This window comes from Mus musculus, chromosome 11, assembly GCF_000001635.26.
Source record: "Mus musculus strain C57BL/6J chromosome 11, GRCm38.p6 C57BL/6J".
NCBI classification, from domain to species: domain Eukaryota; kingdom Metazoa; phylum Chordata; class Mammalia; order Rodentia; family Muridae; genus Mus; species Mus musculus.
The window spans coordinates 36,676,922-36,699,942 of record NC_000077.6 but is presented as its reverse complement, the minus strand read 5'-3'; the positions used below and the strand labels follow the sequence as shown (position 1 = coordinate 36,699,942).

Below are 23,021 nucleotides of genomic sequence, written 5' to 3'. Positions count from 1 at the left end.
TCAATATTCTTGTTCCACCACCAAGTCAGAGATCACTCTCTGTTTTGGTTAAGTGGTGATCATTTATGGCTCTTGTAGTTCCACCGACCCTAAGAATGAAGAATGAGCAAGAATACAGATTGTTTCTATACATTCTCATTCTCATAAAAGAGCTCAACTACCATACATAAAACTGTAAGCAAAATAACCATATTTAAAAACTGTGAGCAAAATAAGCTTGGGACTTATTTTATCCATTTATTTATCCAATAATCCACCTATCTATAACTATATATCCATCATCTATCTATCATCAGTAATAGATAATAGTAAATATATGACTATATTTTTATAATAAGTAAATAAGAGAATCTAGAGACACTTAGTTTATAGATTATTTAATAACCCCAGAAATTAATAAATCCTTCTTTATATATATATAGGTACACACACATATATATATATGAACGCATACATATATATTGAATACACAAATAAATCCACATATACAACTTTCAAGATCACTTAATCTCTTTCTCCATCTATTTATTTTCACAAAGTATTTGACATCAATTTGGGGTGGTAGGTTTAATGGCTAGCCCAACCTATTCTTTTGTGTAACTTTTCCAGTTGGGGGAGGAATAGAGCTCATTTCTTGGAAGTTTTCTGGGTCCTCTGCTTGATTTTATTTGGAACTAGGAATTCATATGCCTGGGGGGTGCTATTTCTGAGGACTCCCCAATTGGGCTGTCCTTGCGGGCTCTTAGTCAGAGAAGCAAGAGGCTGTGGCAGAGCTCTTATCAGGAAGACACAGGAGGTAACAGCCACTTGATGATTGCTCCCGATTGTCCATTCACTGAACAGCCATGTTGAGGGTTTCTGTAGAGAAAACAGCATAATACCTGCAATAAATCACTTAAGTTTATTATTTATTAATCGAAATTCTCAAGTGCACTAGAAAGTGTCTCTGGGACATCATCTGTGCAAAGCTATCATAAATGAATGTGCTAGGCTAGGCAGTAAACAAGGTAGCTTACTTGTCCCAAATAGCCTAGAATAGCCATGCTGTTAATCAATGCAGGATAAAGCCCCGAAGCCCCCCTCCCCCGCAGAAGCATAAATCTTCTTCAGCGTACATCAGGCAGAGTCACAGAGACACAGTATTCCTGTTGAGTTCATCAGGAAGTTTCAATTGTCATCATACGCCTTATCACTTAGTGTTATTTTTGAGAATTATAGTTGTTTCTCGTGATTTTTGCCTTGATTCTCCGGACCCTCTAATCTGTCTCAGTCTCTGAATTTCCAAGCACGACTCGGGAAGTTACCATAGCTAGCCAAAGCTGAGTGCTGCTAAGAGTAGTAAAATCAAAGATGCCCTCTGGTCTTGTTCCCCTACGAAAAGGAGAGTGGCCATGTTAGCACTGGGCAGAAACCTGCCAGCCTGAAAGCTGATGAAGGCCCGGAGCGTTAGAGGATGATGCTCTGTCCCAGCAAGGCTGCCTCGTCTGTCTATTAAGGCTGGTTTTTGCTAAGTGTGCCATAAATATTTATTGTGTGTCAGACTGAAATTTCTTCTTTTGCTATCCCTAGGGAGACCAAACGTGCTAGATAAATAGGAGATCATTAACACCTTAACCCTTCATGGTCCATGAAAGTCACACATTTGACAGAGACTTAGTAAATACCTGTTAGAGACCAGGCACTGGGGCAGATACTGGAGTAAGGTTCACAAAGAGAATGCGGATGAGTGAATGAAGGAGACATAGAACCAAGGTAGAGTCTAGAATAGAAACAAAGTATCAATCATAGAACAAAGAAAGTACTACCGCCAGCCAGGAAGACCGTTCTCAAGGATAGAAGCACAGTCCTAGAAAATAAACAAGACGTGACCAGAGATGGTTTCTCTGAGGAAGTGAGTCATGAGCTGAAAAACTGAAGGAAGAACAACATAACCACGTGACGCGGAAGAGGCATGAGGGTTTAGTACCATGGCAAAAAGAAAGCTGAAGTCTCCAAGAGCTGACAGCAGGTCACAGTGCAAGGACTCAGGGCTCTGGGAGGGTGATAGAAACAGGCTTAGAGTGGCTTGCAGAAGGCAACAGGAAGAGGCACGGCGGTTTAGTACCATGGCAGAAAGAAAGCTGGAGTCTCCAAGAGCTGACAGCAGGTCACAGTGCAAGGACTCAGGGCTCTGGGAGGGTGATAGAAACAGGCTTAGAGTGGCTTGCAGAAGGCAACACGGCGGGGAGAAGTCAGCAGAGAGCCCCATTGATCAAAGCAAGCTCTTACTATATGAAGAGATGCGGAGGAGAATATGGTGGAGAGCAGCAGAAATCACTGAGCCTCACACTGAGTCCAGAGCTATGCCCACCTAGTTCTGGGCTGGGTAATGAGACAGGATATGGGTGCACAGAGCTTTGCATGCACCACAGTCTAAAGTGGGGGATAATGAACCTTTAAGCAACGTGGCAGGGCCGTGAACATCATAGGTGATGAAGAAAAGCTTGGGGGCAGGGGGTTGGATTAGGCTTTCAGGATCAGCATGCCTTCTGCACAGCTGAACGGTGCCTGGCTAATTTCCCTTTCTAATGAGACTAACACAAAATCCGTCCATTTAGACTATTCAGCTTTTCGCAAACGGACCAAGCTGTTGGGGTAGAGGGGAAAGAGGGGCTGACATTGATGGATGGAGTTAAATACCAGACTCTCCCTCTTCACACAGACTTTTCTAAAGCAGTATTGTGATAGAAAGGCCCTCGGAGCTCCAGGTGGGCAGGGCAGCCTGGACCGAGCCCAGTGTCTCCCTGAAACTAGGAAACACAGTGCAAATGGCGATCTCCTGTCAGAGTGTCAGGGTTCTCTTCAGACCTGACATCGGGGTGGCATGTGGAGAGGAGGTCCCCATACAAGGCTCAATTCTCATGGGAAGCAGCTCCAAGGGGTCATTCAATGGGACACATGGTTTCCCTTGGAATAATTTAACTCTTTGTGCAGCAATACCACAAGGCTGTATCCGTTGCTCATTTCTACACATGGTACCGTGCTCCAATTTTTTTATGAATAATGAATAGTCATTTATCTCAATTCTGAGATACAAATGGCATTGTTCTGGGCGTATTTGAAACATGGCTAACTCACAATAAGAAAGGTTGCCAGTTCTGGATATAAAAGCTGAATATACAAATATTAGAGATGATAACCAAGCCCAGTGGATCAGGAAGATCTGAAAGATGGCGGAAAGCACACTTTTTTAAAAAGGGGAATAATAATTATTTTCTTCAGTTTTCTGACGGTTACTTGACCAGCTGCTCAAGTTCTGTGGCCTTACGATGAGGTTTGAATCATTTAAATGAGTCCTTTAAACAAGTATGGAGGGTGGCAGTGTCCCAGGTACTACTATGGGGATGACAATAGCATCGATGGGTGCATGCAGAGGTGTGATGGATGCTTAGACCTGGAGAAAGAGATCTTAAATACGGACAGCTCTTAGAGACTTGAGATGTGTATTATATGGACTGGGTACACTTTGTGTTTCATTTGCATGTTATAAGAAATGGGCGGTAGTAAATTGGAGTCATTTTCAAAGTGTTTGAACTTCTAAATAAAGGGGCTGGGATTCAGATCCAAGCAATCTGGCTCTAGAGTCTTTATTCCTGACTACCACTGATATTCACAAAAACATGAATTGGGCTAAAAGGGTGGCAGGATTTAATAGAAGTTGTTTGCTTTCTAAAGAACCTCTATCTTGTTCTCCTCCTCCTCCTCCTCCTCCTCCTCCTCCTCCTCCTCCTCCTCCTCCTCCTCCTCCTCTTTCTCTTCCAACCTGTTCCAACTGCCTATAGAAGACAGATGCTGGGGGGGTGGGGGGGGTGTATGTGGCAAAGCAAAACAAGTTCTGACAAATGACTTTTTTTTTTTAATATTCAGGATCAAAACCCTACATCTCTGGGGAGTAGTGGTACCAACTGAAACACATATTGCCCCCTTTCCTGAGAATATAGCCATGGATATACACAAGCACAGATAGGCATATGCAAACATGTGCTCACAGTTACATGCATACATATACACACAGGTATATGTGCAAGCCCACATGCATATAAACGTGCATACATGTGCACAGACTATATATATAATTAGTTAGTTAATTACGTTCAGTGGCACACACACACACTGCATCCATAGCTCTTTGTATTTTTGCCTAATTCTGTGCTGGCTACAATAACCAACAATTCTCAAGAAGATCCCAACAGTTTGGCCTTAAAAATAGTTTCAGCAAATGCATTTTGAAAAGCCATCTGAGAAATACAGACCAGCTGCACCTTTCGGTTTAAAAATTGAAACACTGGTCTCTGAAGTATTTCTCCACTTTCTTCCTGTCCACTTGCAGCCATCCTTTACATACTTACATCCCATTATATTTTCCCTGATTGAAAGTCTGTTGAGCATCCCGATGCCCGTCAAATGGTGGACAAGCACCTTTCATGTAAGCTATTGTCTTCTCTTTTTTAATCTTTCTGTTCCAGCAACGTGTGGAGTCATTTTCTGTTTCATATTCAAAAACTCTGACTTCCGTCCACAGGGTGATTGCTGGTGTAGAAAAAGCCAGCTCATGCAACCTGCAAAAACCAGACCGGGAAAGAATAATCCAGTCGGTTGGCATGCTTTTTCCCCTGACCCCCAAGAGCAAAGTCTTCCATTCTGCTCCTAGAAAGCAGAAATGCCTCCTGAACACATGTGGTCTCTGTAACTCTTTGAATCAGCAAACATAGCCAGTGCCAGTCTGACTGTCGATCTTAGCAAGGGAATTTCAGACGTGCTGGAGTGCACCAGACACACGGTATTGTCTGAAGTGGAGTTTGGGCTAGCCTATTAAATTCCTTAAGGAGCAAAAGCAACCTCAAGGACATGCCTGCAAAAGGAAGACAGGGGAACAGGAAACCTTGATCCTCTCCTCCCAGTCTTCAGCAGTAGTTCTGAAAGCCGATGTTTGGGGAACCCCTAATGGCTAAATGCACAGGAGCAGAAGCAAAAGAAAATGCTGCGATTCCGTTTGCTGTGAAAATGTTGAATGGTTTCCTTTTCTCCGTGTCTGCAACTTGGAATTCTTTGGCCTCTCTCATCTGTTTCCAGCTTGGTTGAGTTACGACCAATCAAATATGAGGAAAATTAGATTTTAATGGAATATCTGATTTTCATTGCTTAATTGATTTAATTGCAAGTTTCTGTTTCAGACTGGTAGAAATGCAAAGACTTTCAGTCAAATGTAGAAAAGCTCTCATTTTTCTGTATTTGACAATGACAAACTTGGTAAGATATCTTTAGCCTAGATTCTGGGACATTGGAGGAAGGTTGACCGGCACCTTTCTGAATTGTTATTCATACCCTGTATTTGTCTCTCTTTTATATAAATGCATAAAGAAATATGCATAAGTATACATATTCTATGTCAGAATCTTGTGTTTGTATTTGTTTATTCTGGTTGTATTGACTTAATTCTCGTGTGTTTTTGTTTGTCAAGGAGGACAAAATATGTGTGCTTGTAGAAACCTATACCTTGTTTACCAGAACAGCAAAGACCACAGACTGTTTTTTGTTTTGTTTTGTTTTGTTTTGTCTTGTTTCTACTGGGAAAGGGAAAAACAGCCAGAAAGGTCAATGTCTAGCTTGTGGTCAAGGTCAGTGGGCTCTGTAGTTGTCTAAGCTTTTCAGAGCCTTAAGTGGGAGCTAGTATATGCCAGTAGCAAGTCACACTGGATGCCTAGGACACTGCAATAAGAAGACTTCCTGATACAACACGAAAGGCTCAACACAGGTGTGGACAGCAGGAGTCTGTCTGTCTCCATGTCTCTCTGTCTTTCTGTCTGTCTGTCTCTTTCTCTGTGTTCCTGTGTCACTCTTTCTCTCTGTCTCCATCTCTCTGTCTATCACACACACACACACACACACACACACACACACACACACACACACACACCAGTCTGTACTGGTCATCATCCCGTCTTTAGACAGCCATATCAGCAGCCATCTTTGACCTTCTACATTGACTTTCTACAGTAGTGAACCAGGCAGGCATCTTTGTGAGATAGTGAAATCCCCTGACCTCGTTACAGTGCTAGCTAAGGACTAGACCTAAAAACATATTTTCTTTTCTTGTTTGTTTATTTGGTCATTTTGTTTCATAAATGAGGAACTTGCTATATTTCCTAGGAGGGCCTTGAGCTCTTAAACTAAAATAATACTCCCTTTTTAGCGCCTTGATTTCCTACGTGCTTAGGCATGTATCACCACCCCTTCCTCCAGCTCTTTATTTTGACCTGCATGTTAATGACCTGCATGTTAATGACCTGCATGTTAATGACCTGCATGTTAATGACCTGCATGTTAACTTTGTTGTTGTTTTATACCTTTACCCGTTCTGGGAAAGTTATCGTCTCTACATACATTATTACGTGTACAAGTGTGTCCATATGTGGGTACCTGTGTTTCTGCACACACTTGTGTATATGTGCATGTGTGTTTAGGTGTATGTACAAACCACTGAAAAATGCAATGCTAATTGTAGACAACCTGTACTTGTTAGCTACCTTATTTATTTCTTTGTTGGTCTCTTTATTTGAGACACAATCTTCAATGCAAAAAAAAAAAAAAAATCCTAGCCTATTTTTTTCCCTTTTCTCCTCCTCATTCCTAATTTCTGAGGAGACACCCCCCTCTGCAGTTGTGAGGATACAGAAAGCCTGGGGGCAGGAGCTCTAGAACCGTGGCATTCCATAGAGGTCTAACTCTGCTTAAGGTAATGGTGGATCCTCAAAAAGGTTGTTTTTCTTCAGATATTTATTTTTAATCATCTGTAAAATGGGAGTCTTAGTGGGCTCTAACTCTCACGATCATGTGAGTGTTCAATGATATAGTAGACTTCAAGTTCTTAAGTAGCTATCTAACATACATGAATTCCTTAATAAATGCAATGGATACCACGGGGCTCTGAAACTATGGCATAGGCTAGCCTGAGTACCTTGCAGACTTTAGTTCCTTTATCCCAGTTATACTAAACAGAGAGTGAGTCAGCTCATTGGAGAACATTATGCAATCTCTAGTGGCATTTTTGGTCGTCACGACTTGGGGTAGCTACTGGCATCTAGTGGATAGAGGGTGAGGCTGCTCAAATGAATGCACCACACAATGCACAGGATGGTCACCCACAGGATGGCAATAGAGTTGGTGTTGAAAAGTCCCTACTTAATCTAAGATTTATGTACATTGTGCTTATTTTCTAGGACAATCTGAAGCCTAAAGAAACCATAGTATTTCACCCTGCAGATGTAGTGTTGACCGCCACTCTGCCAAGCATTTGTGGCAAAAGAACTCAGTTTCTTCTTCCGTTAACAACATACAAGATTCTCCAAAGTCTCAAGGCAGAGCACTTTGTTTTCAAATCTATGTGAAGTAAAATATTTCCCATTCGTCAATGACTGACATCACATCTTTATGGTCTGTGCAAGCAGGACAGTGATGATTGTATTCTGGCATGTTAGAACAGATGTTGTCCAAAATATAGTGGTAGCCAGTGCTAGAAGACCAAACCTCTGCCAACTCTTACCCTTTGCATTGGTGGAGTCCTGGGGGAAGTGGACAGCTAGCATTGGCTGGCTGATAGGAGTCTCTCCCAAACCTTAAGGCCAAAATTATGGCATTATCGTCCAGTAATCACGTAAGTTTATTTAAATATTATAACCATTGGTTTGCTCGGCCCTTATAATTTCACAGGTACTTGTTGTTTCAGAGGAAGCCAAGAGATAAGTGTGAGATTAAAGAAAATATTACATATCAAGTAAATATAATCAAGTAATAGAAATAAATATCAAGGTAGTCAGGAGGAGGTTGGTCTTCATAATACCAAATAAAGATGTGATGTCAGTCATTCACGAATGGGAAATATTTTACTTCACATAGATTTGAAAACAAAGTGTTGATCAGCATAACCTAAGGCCTGGTACAGAGCAGATGTTCACATCATAGCATAGCTCACATTCATCTGCAGAACTGCGTGCAGTTTCAGCGGCAGAGATGCTAGGACCCTCAGACACGCATGCACATACACACACACACCGCTTCCCTGTTTTAGACCTCCTACTTTATATCTAAGTAGAAAATATTAGCAGTAATTGGTTGGTTCCACTTCTCAACCTCTCAGCCTTTCCATTAACTATGGTCCATCTCAACATCACAGCAACTCTTTCCCGCTGTATCCCCTTGCCATGTGTGTAGAGAGTTAGCTGAATGTATTCAGAAAGCCAAGTGACTCCAAATGCCTCCCCTTCATTACGACCTATGGTCAAACCCAGATGTCACAAAACAATTTGTGATCTGCAGCGGTCACTGTGGTCTGGGCAAAGTGGCCACAACCATTAGTAGAGATCAGTTCCCAAACCATTTCTTTGTGAATGTTTATTACAGGACTCCATTTCTGTCTTTTTAAACACCGCTAAATTAATGGTAACATGGTTTGCAGTCCTCACAACTGTCATTTTAATTGTGACATTCGCTGGATTAAAAGTGCTCTTGCTTTTGGCTTACCATATGTATTTTTTACCCCTGTTATACTGACTCTTTGCTAGATGTAGCACAATACTTATTTTCAAGTCACAATGGGCGTGAAGGGTGGGGATGAAAAAGAATGGAATTTTTTTATGTAGCATGATATGTTGAAGATAAAGAAGCATTGTTTTCCAAAAGTACAAAATTGGACATTAAAAAAAAATGTGTTTGCAGAAACCAGTTATGTTTGGTGGGTAGGTGTTTTGTGCTTCAAATTAATATTTGTCCTTTAAAATAGCAGATGTTTAGCTGTGTATGTGGGCAGTGGATTTGAGTGGGCACGGCATAGATGTTCCAAGGGAAGGGCTGAGAGACAAGTGTGGCTCTTACAGCCAAGGCAATCCCCACCTCCTCCTCCTCCTCCCCCCTCTGCTCTGCGTTGCTGCTTTCTTGGCATTCCATATACGCTCTGTGGAACCTCACTTTTGAAAAGCATGAAGCGACATTTCCCACAGCACTAAAAGCTACGTGCTCAGAGTGAGGTCTTTTGACCAGCAACACCCTTGTCCAGGGCCTGGTTCGAAAGTAAGAAGTCCAGGTTTCATGCAGCCCACTCAGCCGGGAGGAGAACCTGCACTCTAATAAGACCCTGGTGATTTCTAGTCCCATTAAAGCTGAGATGCGATGGCCTAAGAGATTCCAAATATGAACTTTCCAGTGTCAGTTATTTACGTCTATATTATACTTTTTGTTTCGCATATATTACGTGAGGACATGTATCACCCTCTCCATGTATCATGAGAGAAGGTGGGTTTTTGTGTATTTGCCTGGACCTGTTTAGCATGTAGGTAATAAGTCCTGACCACAGAGGTAAGCAATCAATTCTTTACTTTCATACTCAGATTATAACCTCAAAGATGGGGACTAAAGCAAACATGGAAGCGTTTGTGCGCTTCTACTTTTCTAGCTGAGTGTTCTTGAATAAATTATTTACATCCCGTCCACCTCAGTTTCTTTACATGTAAGTTGCAATACATAATTACTCTCACATGGGTTTGTTAAGAGGATCAAATGAGATCCAACATTGAAAGCTGTCAGCATAGTGCTAATTGGTTTAGGGTGAGTTCTTGATAAATATTGGCTACTATTATATTAAATATCATTTAAGATAGTTGATTCTAGGCATAGTATACCCTAAAGGAGTATAGTCTAGCCCCACCTACCCTCACTCCATTTTTTTTTAATTAGGTCCATGTTCCTCAATTGGGGTAGATTTTCTTTCCTGAGGCATGGCATTGTGTAGACAAGCTACATTGTCATTCATCGGAATGAGGTACAGTGGGAAAGGGACTAGACTTGACATCTAATGGACAGAGAACCATTATGTTGTTAAATGTCCCAGGATGTATGAGATACCCCTGCATATAGCAACCAAGTATGATCTTGCCCAAAACGTCAATACCACTAAAAGCTGACAGGTTCTCTATTACTCATAGAGGACTTAAGCAGAGTAATCGTGTTTTCTTCAGGATTTAGACACCAGTGTACGGTCATTCCCTCAAATATTAATGTTGAGCCCCCTTGTCAGAATCCATCAACTGTGAGGCAAATCATTTCTCGGGCACCGAGTCACACAGTGGAGAACCTGATGCAGCCTGATTAACCTATTAAAGGTCATAAAACAATAACAATTACATTGCACATTTCATTCTTTAATATCAAAGAGAGCTAGGCTCTTTGAAATGTAAAACATCAGAAGTGGAAAGAATAGCGCCTTCAATTCCCCCAGGGGCCCAAGGTCATTGTACAAATAACAGACTGCTTCCCCTGTTAATTTCACTCCATCTGAGGATATGGAGGAAGTCACAAAAGACGGACAGAAGAAAATCTGGAGAGCGATGAACTTCTAATACCTGGGAACTGGGGTTAAACTGTGTAGCCTCAGTCCGTAGTTCAATACAGATGCTAGAAATGCAAAACAAATGTCCTTGCAGAGGTAGAGGGATACAGCATGAACTAGCCTAGCTTTCTTTTTTTCCCCCTCCTTTAACAAATCAGAAATGCTGCAGGAACTTCCAAGGACACATTCATTTCCCAGGTACTATTGCAAAACCAAGGGCGAGGAGGCGAGTGTTAGGTTCTATTCCTACTGTGAACAGAGTAGGCACACACCAATTTACACCTCATTGTTAAGAGAAACTTTATTCCACAAGTGAGACTACATTTACATCTTTAGTAATTAAGCTAAAAGTTTTTTTGGTTTTTTTTTTTGTTTGTTTGTTTTTGTTTGTTAAATGACATTTCCCCACCACAAATCCGGAAGTAAGTATTGTATGTTAAGTGGGATCAAACGCTAAAATGTACGCATTAGAACCATTGCCCACATCTGAGTGCTAGCACCATGTTTTAGCTTCATCGTTTGGCTAGGCTGTTCCCAGTGGTATCTGGGTTTTACAAGAGGCCACAATGACTAAGTGAAGCAGCTGAGATGCTGGGAAGGGGGCAGAGACATGTTGTTGGACAAGGCTGGCTCTTGTCACTCTCTGAAACAGTGAGCCATGATAGTGAGTTAGCAAGAACTCCCAGTAATTCTGAGGGCTCCATCCATCAGCCTATGTGCCAGGCTGCAGCGACGTCCAGCCATACATCTCCCACAATCTTTGCTCCTTGGCAATTTTCATTTTTAGGTAAATTGAACATTGAGAGCTGTATATTAAGAGCTCTAAGAAACTAGCATCCTTTATTCCACACACAGAAGACTCTAATTGACCTAAAAGGCATTTTCCCTCCTAGCAATTGGCATGGTTGCTATAAACAATACAAATATTGCCCTGGATAATATATAATTGCTGTGTGTCAGAAAGAAATTAGACACATAACTTCTAAAGACATTTGCACCAAGATTGAGGCTGTGGGGTAAACTTAAGCCATCCAGGGGTCTGATCTGTCCTGCCCTAAGAGAAATTCTTGAGTGCACACCTATGTTGAATGTTGAAGACTGCCCAGTCAGGCTGAACTTTGTGTATGCTAGATGGCTCTCTCCCATGAAAAGCATACAAAGTAAAGTGTTCAAGTAGAAGCCTGCATTTGGTGCTTCACTAGGTAAATGGTCAGACAAATCCATCAGGAGCCCACATTTTTAAAAAATGAAGAACCTTGTGATTTTCACATATGTTGAGCATAAATGTCAAAGAACTGTGGCCTTGCCATAAGGCTGTAAGTAGGGCTTGGTATATAATGTTGGCCCTGAACAACATGAGAAGGAAATGCCTTGGACACATTTCTTTTATATTATTAGGGGCATTGCTTGGAGGTGGGGTACAAACACCACACAAGCTTTCTGTTCTGAAAAAGATTCAGCTTACTCTTTGGAAACACCTTTAGTTTCACATCCCTTAGGTTAACCCCCAGCCTTTCCCACAAGGCTGCTCTAATGCCAGACTCCTGTTTTGCTTTGTTTTTTAATGGGGTTCTTCTTACTACCTGCTCCACCTACTAATAACTACACCCTAAAGAATCATCTTGACCTTCTGTCTTCTTGTCTTCAAGGTTACTTCCGTATCTCTGTAAGTCACACTAGCTGGCTACCCTTCAAGAATCTATATACTCTCTACCCTATCGTTTAATTAATCCCCCCCCCCCAATGTGTACCTCTGGGCATCTTAACCTTAAAGAGCTTACATTGGGATTTGCCAAATACCTGGCAAATCTTCCATGCATACTTGACAAGGTTCTAGGCATGAGTGTCCAACAGGAAACTTAGAGTTTGCACTGTGATAACAGTCCGACGTAGACTAAAATTAGTTTACTATACAATGGCTTAGACATATCAAGTATATGGGAGGGAATATACGGAGCTGTGACATGGGGGAGGCACCACGAAGTTTTTAACTGGCTGATTCGTTTAGTCTCACTGTGAAAATGACATTGTGAGGAGCACATTAGGAGTCTGCAAGGGTGACCCACATTCAGGGAAGTCCCTAGAGACTTGTGGAGTCGAGTAGAAGAGAGAAAAGGAGAGATGAGGAGGCACGAGAGCTGGTATTACAAGGGGTTATCAGAACATGTCTTTGAAATATTCAAAAGACTCAGGACAGAAGGAATTGCTGGCTATCTCCAGCAGAGGAGTGAGAGGATCTGGTTCTCATTAGAAAAAGATACACTGCTGCTAGATTGCAACTAATCACTAGGGGGCTTACATCAGTTATCACCCCTAGATAACAAACTGCAGGGTTGGGAAAAGCATTGAGGCATGGTTCTGAGTCTCAGATGTTGATGTTTTCCCTAGATATATCTTTTTCTGGTTTTTGCCTTTACTTACAGTTCTATCCTGCTGGTGGGTCACATGAGGAATGAATTCCATGAAGCGGCTGGTACTGTCTTTCTGTCTTCTAGGAGGCAAGGAAAAGTTTTTCTTTCACGGCAGCTGTCCCATTTCAACAGTGCAAGCCCCAGTGTAGGAGAGTTTACAGTACCTTTGCATGCCTTAGTCCCCATTCTCCAAAAGTTCTTTTTTCCAGACCAGTCATGCAGCTAGTGTAAGAAAGAACCATACAAGCATACAGATATGAAAGGGTCGGATACATCTGAGTCATAGCAAATCAGCCACGAGGAGCCAAAAGTTGACAATGGAAGACATTTGGAAAGCTTTGGAGTAATCCAGAAAAGAAAGGAGGCCGAGCTGCTCCGGAGTGGTGACAAGGAAAGTGTTAAGAAGTATGCAAATTCCATTTTTTCCCTGCAGCCTGACCTTATTTTTATTCTCCCAAGTCTTGAGGGAGGACAGGGCTATTGTACTTCCAGAGAGGGGTGGCGTTCTTATCATGTATGAGATGAGATTATGGCAAAGTAAATGTGGTCAGGGCTAGGTTTCTTTTATTGCCAGTAATTATTCCATGAGTTTTCTGACCATTGTCAACTTAGTAATTCACTTAGTGCTGTGACTGTACATAGCACCCGGCAATGCCATCATCGGCTAATATTTACTGAGCACCTTCAAAGCTCATGCTATGGTCCTCACAGCAGAGACAGGCAAGCCGTGGTAATTCTCTCAGCCAGCCCAGGACCACTGGCTGGCTTATTACATCACTCTAGCAGTTGATGCTTGCCGTCTTCAGAACACTTGGCATCTCGAATATAGTTTCTGAGGGTTTTTTTTTTTTTTTTTTTTTTTGTACATGTAGACTCTTAGCTGTACAAAGAGAGGCTTAAGAGGTCCGCCTTTGTAAGCATCCTGGTGTATTTTATTAACCACATCACAAACTGGCAAATAGTGGTCCCATTTATTGGATAGAGAGGTTGAGATAGGTTTTTAAAAATTGGACAGTGTCGTACATTCAGATTTTGGCTGATCGGGGATTGAAATATGATAACTTTTTATTGCACTATACTGCCTCTCAGTGGTACATGATATTCCCATTTCCTTCATGCAGTAATTTGTGGCTATAAAAACACCCCCCCCCCAGAAGCTTGATCCAATGCCTCTGTTGCTTAAAGGAGGGGCGGGGAGGAATCCATGACAGGAGCCTTTGACATCTACCTAGGTTAATGACTAGAAAAGTGGCTTGTTTGTTTGTTTGTTTGTTTGTTTATTACTGTGTGAGCCCCATTTTACAGTCATTAAAATCACTACTCTGTGTGTCTGTGTGCACATGTGTTAAATTGTTGTCAGAAAAATGTTGCATCTATAGAGAGATTTAGGAGCCAGCTTGTGAAAGAAATTACTAAATTGAGATCTTTACACTCATTTTCTTCTGAAAAGAGTAATTCGGCAATTGTTGTTTTGTGGGGGCCAATTCTTCCTAAGAGAACTTTCATATATATTCACATATGTGTATGTATATATATTTATATATGCACACACATATACATATATATGTGTGTGTGAATGCATATATATGTGTATGTATGTGTGTGTATATATATATGTATATGTGAATGTGTATATATATATACATATATATCAAGAGTTAAATTCAGGGATAAAGAAAATGAAGGAAGGGCCAGTCAGTCTAAATGCAGAATTTGTTTGCAGATCTCCAAAATAGCACCACAAAATGCCATGTACCCGGAGATGCACTAGAGTGTGCACCCTCCAGAATGTCTGTCTGTTGTAATTCCACTGCATTACAGATTTTAGTGCATATCTCGCCTGCACAGCTTCCAGAGCTTTTCAGATATTCAACATCAGAAATTGCACTGTTTTATCCTGGATTTTACAAATAGCAACCAGATTATTGTAAAACAGAACTATCTGATAAGTCAGGTTGTGAATTGCTTTTGTGATTGTCATGGGTGAGAGTATTGAAGAAGCTGGCAAACACTGCGGCACACTGGTTACGGTAAAAAGAAAACCCAGAGCAGCGAGTGCGTCTTTCTGATGAATATGTTCAAGGCTGTGATCATTGTGCGACTTCTGGTTGGGTGCTTTCAAATGTTCCATATTGAAAAACATCAGTAACAAGAACCAAACAGTCCACCAAAGCCTGTGCTCAACTCACTGGAGAGGAACATAAATTCTTACTTAGAGTTTCATTGAGGCCAGCTCCATTCCGTCCACCATGCGAAGCAGAGATTTGAGCTTCTCTCCTGATTGGCTTTTTCCATTTTTGCTTTATGATTAGGAGGCTGCTACTTTGGTTTTCACTTAAGGGCTTGTTCAAATCACCATGCGAGAAAGAAACAGAAAATAGGCAAGACAGACTTCTGATCTACAGACAAAAGCCAAGATGCCAGAACATGGTAATTAAAGTGCACAATTTTATAAGCAAAATAATTCTTTTTAATTGGCTAAATAAGATATGACATAATTACAATATTCAATAAGCTAATTTAAGAAAACTATTTATAGCACAAACCTTTAATTATGTTATGTGCCCATTCCTATTTTGCAAACGGATATGAAAATGGACATGAATTATCTTATCTTTATAAATAAAGATACATTAAGGGCATTTTTTGAAACTTCAAAGGTTATGTTCTATTTTTGTTCTGTTTTGAAGAATGTTTGTTATTTTCAGTTTGAAAAGCAGTCATTTATAGACAGTTCCACTAGTGTGAGTCTCCTGTGACTACAGACACAAGCACTATGTGGGTGAAAAATCTCCCTAAGAAAGCTCCTTTTGTCAGAGGAGAAAGGCTTGTTAGGAGGAGACCCATTCTGCCATGTCCTCTTCCTGTCACGGTCACCCTAAAGAAAAACAAATGTCCCTTAGGAGATGAATGTATAATTGGACAGAAATGACCCACAGAAGAGACCCACTGGAATCCAGAAAACCTTTCTCTAAAGACCAGTTTCTGATGGGTCAGTGTGAGCTGACTTCCAACTAATGTATAAATGGTGATAAGGAGCCATTCTCTTCCAGAGGCTAACTTACTAATGCTTCCTCCATGAGAGTCTTAATTTGATGGAATGAGGTAAATATGACATGGTCTTAAGCAGTGGTTGACTCAAAAGATGTGCTCAAAGATATACACACTGGAGCCAGTGGGATTGCTCAGTCAGGAGCCTGATGAGTGGAGTTTGATTCTTGGATCCCACAAGGTGGAAGAAGAGAACCTACTCCTGCAAGTTGTAAGCTGTCCTCTGACCTAGCTCAACACACACACACACACACACACACACACACACACACACACACACACAAATATAGATACAAAGACAGAGACAGAAAGACAGAGAACATTATATGTGTGTGTGTGTGTGTGTGTGTGTATTGAAATAAATATTAATAATTGGACTAGGCTACCCTTAGGGTAAAACACCTAAAACAAATGCTATGCAGTCTTGCTCCTATTCCCAATGTGTTCTAGCAAAATCTTAAAGGCCAGGCACTGTATGATAAGTTTCTTCCCATAAATTCTGAAGGGTGGAATTGCATACCTATCAAGATGTTCAGTATAAAAACCAAATCAGCATGTTTTTTTATAAGCACAGCCTAAGTATCCAGGAATACTCAAAGGTATAGCAATATATATTATACAGAAAATAAACACAATGCTTTCAGCCTTCAGGACACTTGAAATCAATGTGTGAGAAATAAGATATGAATCCAGTAAAAGTGACCTAGTATTATTAGAAGAAAAATGGCTCACCAACATGGCATCTTCAGTGGCAAGGTAAGATTAATTGTAAAATCATATGTAATAAAATGTTCCAGGCAAAGGGTGCTTTTGAAATTTGAGAGAAGAGAGAGCATTTACCATGAGCTAACATAATCTAGAAAGGATTCTTTGAGGCTAAGAGAATTTTATATTGAACAAACAGTAACATGTATCTCACAAAACAAATCCTGTGTGAAAGGACAGTATATAAAAAGTCAATCCTGGGGAAGAAGAGAATTTACTATTTGCTCATTCATTCATCAACCCCTTTGGTACTGAGAAATCACTGTGCACCTCATATGAACACAGAAGTGAATTACAGTAAAAGAATTCTCACTTCCTGAAGCATATGCAGATATTTATACCAATGATTATGATAAGAGAGGAACACAGAGTATTTCTTTTCTAGTTAATTAAAAAAAAAACATTAGAAACTAGGCTTATGTGTTATCTCTCTGTCTCTGTCTGTCTCTGTGTGTGTGTGTTCATACGTACATGCATGCATGTGTCTTTAGAACAATTGTTCTGTTTGTTTCAAATTCAGCAGTCTTGTTCGGTACTGTGTACACAAGAAAACATGTTGGTCACCTGAATTTTTTTTTTACATCGATCTGGGTTGTTTTAGAATTATGTAGACTTATCCAGAGAGAAGATAAATGAAAAGGTAATTATTGCTTTTATTTAACAAGAAGAATTAAAGGTTACTGAATGCTGTGAGTGTTTGATTGGTTGCTCTTGACTTTCTGTGTAACCTTAAAAGGATGATTTTCAGCTATTAACCTTCCCCTGTCCATGCATGGAATTGGTGGCCTGAGGGGTATATTTTCAGCGGAGTATAAATACTATGTGTGAGGAGCTAGGTCCACGAACACTACTTTCCTACAGCTTCTCTGACGAGAATCCCACTCATTTCTGTTGGCTCATTCACATGTAATGTTTGTCTTTTATATTATTTTGTATAATTATGATGGTGTTCATGAATGATGGCTCATGATGAAGCCATTTCCTCACAAAATAGTGTCCCTGAATTTCAATGTGGTTGAAAACTTTAATCCCCAAGAGTACAGATGATCAAGCAGGCAACAGCATTTACCGAGTAAGCAAGCTACTTTGTTTAAAGATTTATGGAAGGCACTAAAAATGCAGAGACATTTCAAACATGAACACCGCTCTCCTTTCACTTAGATTATAATTAGAAACACTGTCCACAACACGAAAACTCAAGTCATGATAAGCTAATATGGTATAGGGTAAGGTCTGTGTGAGTGGTATAGATTTGTAAAAACCTGGAAGGCAGAAAGGCAAGATTTGGCTTTTCCACGTGCTGTTTGTGTGACATCTGGTGAGATCATTTGCTAGCCCCCAGTTCTATTTCTGTAAAATGGTTCTAATAGCAGCCATTCAGTGGGTCATGGTGAGGGTTAGAAATTGGAGGTAATGAGTCCCTTTGACTTAGAGGGCACTTGTATGATTGCTAACTGTTCTTTATTGTGTACGTTCTAGATCTGAACTGCTTATTCTTCTTCACGTATTAGATAACAAAGTTCTCACCATATTTTATAAATGAGGAAAGTAAGGTTTAGAGAAGACAGTATTTAACCAATGTTCCACAATTAGGAAGCAAATTCCAGGGTCAGGATTTGGACCTAGGGCAAAGTCCAAAGCCAAGCTCCTAATTATGATATATGCCACCTTTCCTGGGGCCCTTGGATGGCTACTGTGATTAAAGCAATTTCACTGCTGTAAACCAGGAAGGTCAAGGGCATCCTTTTGGAGGACTTGTAACTGTTCTGGTCTTAGATCAAGAGATTGCAGTTAAATATGCTGCCGTGCAGTAGATTGGGTTGGGGTGACACTCTAAAGCGAACTGGGGCTGTGTGCAGCTGTGAGGGCTTGCAGATGTGCTGGGCTGGGGGGACAATATCTTCTGTGGCAGTGATAGAAGAACATTTACAGGAATAGTCAGTGTCAAACCACAGAGGTGACTCAATGTGTAGCAAAGAAATCTGCACTTTATTCTCCAGGGAATTGTGAACCTTTGATGATTTTTTTTAAGCCAATACGTAAGATAATGAAATAAAACAGACTTTCAATTGGCCAATCAATAACTATTGGGAACAGATGTCATTCAAAGTGGCATTTTAAGAAGGTTATTCTGGCTTGTGAGGGATGAATTGGAGAAGAAAGAAAACCTCTTCAAATGGTTGTTTTCAATAAGCTGTGTCATGACAGGGGGAGAGGTGTCTCAACTAACAGGGCGATAATAGGAAAGTGCTGGTGTGCCACAGATTAGCTGTTTTATATGTTAGAGCTGATTCAAGGTCACACCTAGAATAATGTCACTCTCCTTCACTGGAATCTGAAGTGCCTTCTTGAGAAGAGAAGGGGATGGTGCTACAATCTGATATAGGAGTTGGCAGGGCCCTAACAATGTCCTCAGGAAGGATACTGCATATCTGTACCATGCTTGTGTCTTCCACAGACAGAGAAGGACTACAGGAAAGAATAGCTGGAACAGAACAGAAATCAGGATGAGGCTGGGGTCTGGAAATGAAGCCTCAAGATCTTTGAAAAATGTGGGAGTGGTGTTTGGTGGGTGCAGGAAATTGAATGATTGCGACAAAGGAAAGAAATGAACCAGGACTGTCTTAGAGATCTTTACATTTGACACTGATGGGGACATTCAGAGAGAAAGCTTGCTTTGAGGGCAGATTCACTGGTCTGGTTGTAGAACTTGTTGGGTTTTTAAGTGCATTATTCAAGTGGAAAGACCCAGAGGGCAGTGTCAATAACTAGATCGTGTAAGGAAGGTCAGAGTGGAAAGAAGTCTTCCTGTGTCATCCATTTGGGAGGCGATTAAATATTATGTTTTCCATTTTTAAAATGTTAAAGGAGTTGAGAGGATTTCCTCACAACGCAGAGGTTGCCATGTCAAAGCATGTGCTGTGTGCTAAGAGCAAACTCCACACACAACACATGCATTCTTTATTCCTAGCGACAGGCCATGAGGCACAGAGACTCATGTTCCTTTTAAGGCAAGAGGTTATCCACAAAGAAGAAAATGATGTGGTCAAGGTCACGTAGCAAGCTGGGGCCAGGAATCTAGTAACATCAACGCCAGAATATAAACTACAGTCTAAGCAGGTACATGTGAAGATATGCTATAGAGAAGTAAGTCATAGAAAGTCACACTCCAATTAGAAATATTAATCTTTGGTAGCCCACCCTCATTCAAGAGACCTTAGAAAAAATATCATATCTAATAAGCTATATTTACCTACCTCCTCCCTGCATATGTGATCAAAATGAGGAACACCACTAATGGCCATTTACGGCTTTAAAACATCTTTTTGCCTTGTCTTGAGTTGATTTCTTTTCATCTTTCATTGTCTGTCATTTGCTCGCCCAGTCTCCCCATGCCACGCCCCCACTTCTGTGACGCTGAAATAGACGCACCCTGGTAGCTGAATCTTTATTTCTATTGTCAGAAAATTGTTCAGTCCACATATTCCCTCACCTAAAGTTAATTTTACCTCTAGACCCTGTATCAATAATGTCACTCTGAGGCTGCTGCTTTCAATGTGCTCTGAAAAAATTCTGTGGAGAGTTTGGAATTCAACCCTTTCAGAAAGCAGGAGCCTTACAGCTTCTCTTCCACTCTGAGTCCTCTGTCCTCTGGCCAGCAGCTTTCTGTTCAGCCACTGTGTGTTCTCCACTCCTTTTACCGCCTTAATAATCAGTAGAGTTACATCTGAGCGTATCCAAGATGGGGGTACTTCTTTATTTGGGTCCAAGCAAAACACATATCCTTCTATTGGCAGAGCATGAAAAGAGTTATGCTCTGGCATAACAAGATTAAGCAAGCCCACTTTGAATACCACATTGTGACTGGGGCAGGCAAAAGTGTCTTATTCTTTTTGCACCAATTCAAATTCTACATCTGGCTCACATAGGAATTCCAAACTACAAGATGCTGAGGGTCCTCGGGCAGACTCTTAGACTATGACGTGGTAGAAATTCAAAGAAGGACTATTGAGTTATCTCGTTATTGTTGTTTAGGTTTTGTTTTGTTTTTCCTGAATTGGTAAGTGTTCTAAGTCTGGTGCATGGATTTGACCTTCTGATCTTACAGAAACATGATTTTGAGGAGATGGTCCATCGAAAGGTTGGGCGTCTCCTCTTCCTGCGAGCTCACGACTGTGTTGGCTCAGGTTACCATGGAAAAACAGGCAGTTATCTCACCAATAACTAACTTCTACCAAATACTTGACCTTGGAATCAGCAATTTACATCCTTATAAAAGAGGTCACTGAGGGAATTTAACTGTGTAATCCTGGCCCCCGTGTGGCTAGAGGACAGTGGAAATAGAACAAAGCTCATGAGGCAGCCCTGGAAGTGATTTGAATGGGCAAATCATTTCTTTGCCACTTTGTTTTTTTTTTTTTTTTTTAAAAAATGGAGCCTCCTTTTAAAATAGTCGAGGAAGGTAGGAAGATGCAGTGTAAGTCCATGGCAAATAGTGCCTCAAAAACTCTGCCCCAGGACTCCAGAAAGCCACCAGTCATCACATTTGGAGGGAAACCAGGGAGAATTTAGGTGTGTGCGTTACAAAAAGCTTCTTCCCTAAGACCTTTCCTTCAAACACTATGTCTCCCTTTTATTGTGCCTTTCTTTCTAAAAAACTAAGGGAGAAAAATCACCTTTTAAACTTGAGCCAAGAAACACTATTTTTGCAAGTGCTAATATTTTAGGGTGGGTTCCTCTTTTTTTTTTTTTTTTTTAAGACAATTATCAAGACGAAGCATTTGTTTCTTCTTTTGTTTACCCGTGGCAGTTTGTCAGCAGTTATGGTAAGTAGACTTCCATCTGCCAGTAAAACTACATTGCAAATTGCCGTAGAAATTAGCAGCTTTCATTTTTGCCTACATAAATAAATATGCGAAATAAATTGCACACAAATGCATCCTTTAAAAAAAAAATCACAGGTACACACCGCACAGTTAAATGCCAATCAGACAAAACCAGAGACACACTGCGATTATCTCAGTTTTCAAACCTGGAAGATACACGGATGTGTTTCTAAATGAGAGAGGCCGCGGATCATGCTCGCTGAGATAAAAACAGAAGCTGCCAGACACCGCACTGTGGCTTTATTCTCAGAGTCCCCTGCCTGAAACCCCGCTCTATCTTTTCTCCGTGTGTGTATGTGCTCTCTCTCTCTCTCTCTCTCTCTCTCTCTCTCTCTCTCTCTCTCTCTCTCTCTCTCTCTCTCTCTCTCTCCTGTCTCTCCCTCTGCTCTCCCTCTCTCTCCCTCCCTCTCCCTCCATCTCTCCCTCTCCTCGCTGTCTTCCCTTGCTCATTGTTCTCTCTCCCCCTGCCTTTGATGCACATACGTTGTCACATTCCATCGACTCCTCTCTTCTCTGTTCTTACACTCAAGCCTGGCGGTGCTTTCGCCAGGCAGCAAGCAGCAGCGTCTCCTGCGAGTTTTAGTCATGTGTGCAGCTCAGCTTGATCGAGCGTTCCTTTTCTGCCTTTTCACTCTTACAAAAGATTAAAAGGTGGCGTCACATTGCTCCCCTGTTCCTTCCTGCAGGAGGGACTTAAAAGGGACAACAAAAACTAATCACTCTCAATAAGTATTTTTCTTGCTGGCAAAAAAATAAATAATAATAAAGAAAGGAAAGGAAAGAAAAAAGAAAAAAATAAATAGAAAGGAAAGAAGGCAGAGAAGGGGAAAGGCGAGGGGGTGGACTTAGCGGTGGTGTAATTTGAGCCCGTGGTGAGGATTGGAGCGAGCTAGCGATGCTGCACACTGCTAACAAGGGAAGGAAGCCTTCAGCTGAGGCAGGTAAGAGCGCCGAGCCGATCGGAGGGTTTGACCGAGTGGCTTAGTTAAATTTCTGTTTTCACCGGTTTTATAATTGAGAAAGGCATCTGCAGCAGAAGCCGATTTTTCAGTCGGCTTCCTTTTGTTTAACATAGAAAGTACCTGTATTAATTTTGATGAATTAGAGCATGCAGCAAATTCAATTGAAAATAGATTTGTATAGTAAATGCATTTATATGGAATGATTTTTTTCCTCCCTTTTATTTAAGGGGAGAGATGAGAAATATGATTTTGATCAGAATAGCACTTTGCATTACGTTAAATTCTAAACAGCTAAGGGAAGGGGGAAACATAATTCAATTGATACTGTTTTTGAACTCCAGGACTTAAGCCCTGGGAAGACAGATGGTATTTGAAATTTTTTCCTCTTTCTGAACTTCTGATGCGTTATAATAATTTCTCACCGGAGGTATCGGCAAAGGGCAGAGTTTATTTAAGTCTGGCTGCTTGGGTGTGTTTGGCTTGGCTCTTGTGGGTGAGGCGCATCTCGAATCTCCTGAACCTGAGG

General features: G+C 41.0%; 1 protein-coding gene and 1 long non-coding RNA gene across 18 annotated transcripts in view; one reads left to right on the top strand and one right to left on the bottom strand.

Annotated features, from left to right (window-relative positions):
- Tenm2 (teneurin transmembrane protein 2) overlaps nucleotides 1-23,021 on the top strand; it is a 1,230,398-nt gene that overhangs the window by 537,111 nt on the left and 670,266 nt on the right. For 2 of the 17 annotated variants that reach the window (XM_006533301.4, XM_006533297.4), the window contains exon 1: nucleotides 769-22,474. The exons of the other annotated variants lie outside the window; for them this stretch is intronic. In XM_006533301.4, the coding sequence (XP_006533364.1) occupies nucleotides 22,429-22,474 (46 nt within the window). In that variant the 5' untranslated portion in view covers nucleotides 769-22,428. Of the gene's footprint in view, nucleotides 1-768; nucleotides 22,475-23,021 lie in introns of those variants that run through there. 17 annotated transcript variants of the gene reach the window in all.
- Gm51889 lies at nucleotides 296-2,409 on the bottom strand. Its single transcript, XR_003949663.1, has 3 exons — nucleotides 2,269-2,409; nucleotides 1,665-1,759; nucleotides 296-858 (listed from the first exon to the last, which is right to left on the bottom strand). It is a non-coding gene; the product is annotated as a predicted gene, 51889 (long non-coding RNA).